Source organism: Eurypyga helias, unplaced genomic scaffold (genome assembly GCF_000690775.1).
Source record: "Eurypyga helias isolate BGI_N326 unplaced genomic scaffold, ASM69077v1 scaffold44646, whole genome shotgun sequence".
Taxonomy (NCBI): domain Eukaryota; kingdom Metazoa; phylum Chordata; class Aves; order Eurypygiformes; family Eurypygidae; genus Eurypyga; species Eurypyga helias.
In genome coordinates this window covers 454-3,272 of record NW_010259320.1, presented here as the reverse complement: position 1 = coordinate 3,272, position 2,819 = coordinate 454, and the positions used below count along the sequence as shown (strand labels likewise).

Genomic DNA, 2,819 nt, shown 5'->3' with positions numbered 1-2,819 from the left:
TAGAAATTTTGCTCAGAGGGTGTAATATATTTCTACTGAAAATACTTCTTTTTTTTCCCCCTATTTTTTTGTTTTGGAGGAACAGAAGGAAGATGCCCTTACTGTTTTGCTTTGGAAGCCGGTCGCTGCTGTCAGAATAGACCTGGCATGGCCACACACACACACAGCTATTTGGGTGCAGTATCATACAGATCAGGGAAGAATATACAAAACCCCACAGTTTGTAATACTGTGACAGTTTTTCAGTATATTCACATAAAGTAATCTCTGACTACCTGTAACTAAACTGGATATAAATCCTGAAGAACCCTGTCTATAAAACTGAGTAATCCACCAATATACTGTCTCTCTCCTAAAAATACCTGTATTTTACACTAATATACAACGTACCTTCTTGCAAACACAGAAGTAGCCATAAATAAAACTTTATTCTTTCATTTCATTTACAAGCTACCAAGTACCATGTATTTACACAGCACTGGACACTTAAAGTAGTTGCAGTCACAAAATGATCCAGACAGCTGTTGATAAAGTAAAGGATCTTAAGATAAAAGCAAAGTAATACTGTAACAGATAAGTGGCAAAAAAAGCAGTTTTGCCATAATGATCAGACTTGCATGTTGCATCAATTCTGGTTGAAACGACTGAGCGCCATGCGATTCTCAGCTTTAGTTGTTTGCAGTCTGGCTAAAGTTTGTACAGTCATTTCTCTTTTGCAGTTGTTAAAATAAAAAAGTTAAAAACTATAGCAGCAACAAGCAAACCCTGTGACAGGAAGGCAAGGTTTAAGAACTAAAAAAGTTTATACAATGTGCTTAGGAAGGTTGCAGAATTTATCTTCCATCGGCAGGAGTTCGACTGAGTGACAACATGATTCGGGCGTATCTTTCACACAGTTCATGTGTGGAGTAGGAGGGTAACTTTGGCGGATCATTGAAACCTTTAATCTCGGTAGAACAATCTAGCAGTTTTGGCAGGAAATCCGTCAGCTTTTCTTGCAAGTTAGCTGCAAATAAAAGCAAGAAAAACAAACATTAAGCATTTACATCTGCATGTGAGATTCTCCTTTCTCTGCCCAAAACTGACTATTGGTGGGTGGGAAGAGGAAGAGTTCACTTGGAATAAGCCACTTCCTTCAGGTCTGCCAACAATAACTAGGACATACCAATTCCCGGTAAGATATTAATATAAACGCCTCTTCAGATGGCTTAATACCAAAAATGTTTTTCCATTCAAAATGTATGTTTCCCTCAAGGTCAAATACCCCAGTGCAGTATCTGAAAAAACTTTATTTAGATGTGTATGGGCCTATTCAAACATCAGGGTAGCTCAAAGTACATTACCAAGGCACAATATATACAGGTTCAAGGCAAGAGATTGGAAACATCACATTTACTTTTAAAAAAAAAAAAAAAAAAAAGGTGTGCAAGGGCCCTTTACCTTAATGAATAAATGACTTACGTTCCATTTCTTGTCCAAGATAGGAACACCAACGGTTTCTCATGTCTTCCACAGCAACAATATCCTTCTCTTCCATTTCATCCACCAGTAGTAATGGCAAACACGGGACAATAAGCTCATTCATAATGATCAGGCCATTATTCACTTCCTGATCATCTCCTGATTCAAACAGTGCTGCAGCATGTTCATTTAGTTTCTTCGTAAACCACCACAAAAAAGGAAAGCCTTTAAGTATACAGAATTTCACATTCTGCCAAGCATCAGTTTGTTTTAAAGCACACACACTTCCTACAAAGCTACCTGACAACGTGTACAAACCGCAGTTGCACGTTAGCGTTTACAGCAACGATGCATACACTATCAAACCACTTGATCTTGTGCTATCCTCAAGCCACTTCCTTTCATACTTGGCAACTCAACCTTTGCAGCCATTCTTTTTGAAGACTGAGGATCTATCACCTGCTTCTGTTCTGTCACCACTGCTCAAAGTGACACAGTCGAGGCAGAAATCCCTTGTCTCCTGCTGATGCCTTTTCTATTATCTGTCTCCCTGACAAACTGTGGCTAGACGGCGAGTCTGCGCACCCACACTGTAGGTTGTTCTACCTAGCCCAGACATGAGGGCAGTGAGCACACTATTTAAAATTGTAAAGATGATTATTTAAAAAAAAAAAAAAAGGGATGGGGGGTGGGAATAATGTTTTCCTTCTTACTTTTGGTTTTACCGCTTACACAAAGTCTAAGTATTAACTTGTTAATGAAACAGGGTTTTGGTTTTCTTTTACCTGATGGCAACAGTTCTCTACTAATTAATTTTGCTAAAGCTATGCAGCAAGTTCTACTTCGAGACACGCTTCACCCTTCACTTACTAGCAAACATTCTCGTCTGTAGTGAGATATCAGCTCTTCATCGTGCCCTCTGTAGGGGCCTTTGGACAAGAGTTCTTTGTTATTCTGGTAAGCATAGATAAGGTAGAGCAAGGCTTCCATATAGCTGAAGTAAAGAAACAAAACCATTAGATGCAACACCCAGGTACCACCTGCCTCAGGGCAACCACTGTACTCTTAAAGGACAGGTAACGTTTGTTTGACTCTAAATCCACCCCTCCCCCCCAAACTCTTCATCAGGTTCATTTTTCTACTGCGCAATTTCATCTTTTACGCACACTCGAACAATTTAGTGTATTATCAGGTTAGATCACTTGCACACGTCTGATCCAGAGCTCACTGACACCAATGGACACCCTTTCATTCACTTCAAAAATAGCTTTGGAGTAGCCTGAAGACTTTATGGAAACTTACTTTTTCCTGCAGGCATTTTCTGCATATTAGGTTTTACCTTCTGTTGACACAGGTAT

At 39.4% G+C, this 2,819-nt stretch overlaps 1 protein-coding gene across 1 annotated transcript; it reads right to left on the bottom strand.

The window, feature by feature from the left end:
• Positions 1 to 409: 409 nt before the first annotated feature.
• LOC104511860 (ubiquitin carboxyl-terminal hydrolase 25-like) lies at positions 410 to 2,455 on the bottom strand (the record flags this gene model as incomplete). The annotated part of the gene is made up of 3 exons (XM_010154637.1): positions 410 to 1,006; positions 1,462 to 1,657; positions 2,332 to 2,455. Coding segments are annotated over 3 exons (493 nt in total), but the record flags the coding sequence as incomplete, so codon positions are not given.
• Between the last annotated feature and the right edge of the window lie 364 nt (positions 2,456 to 2,819).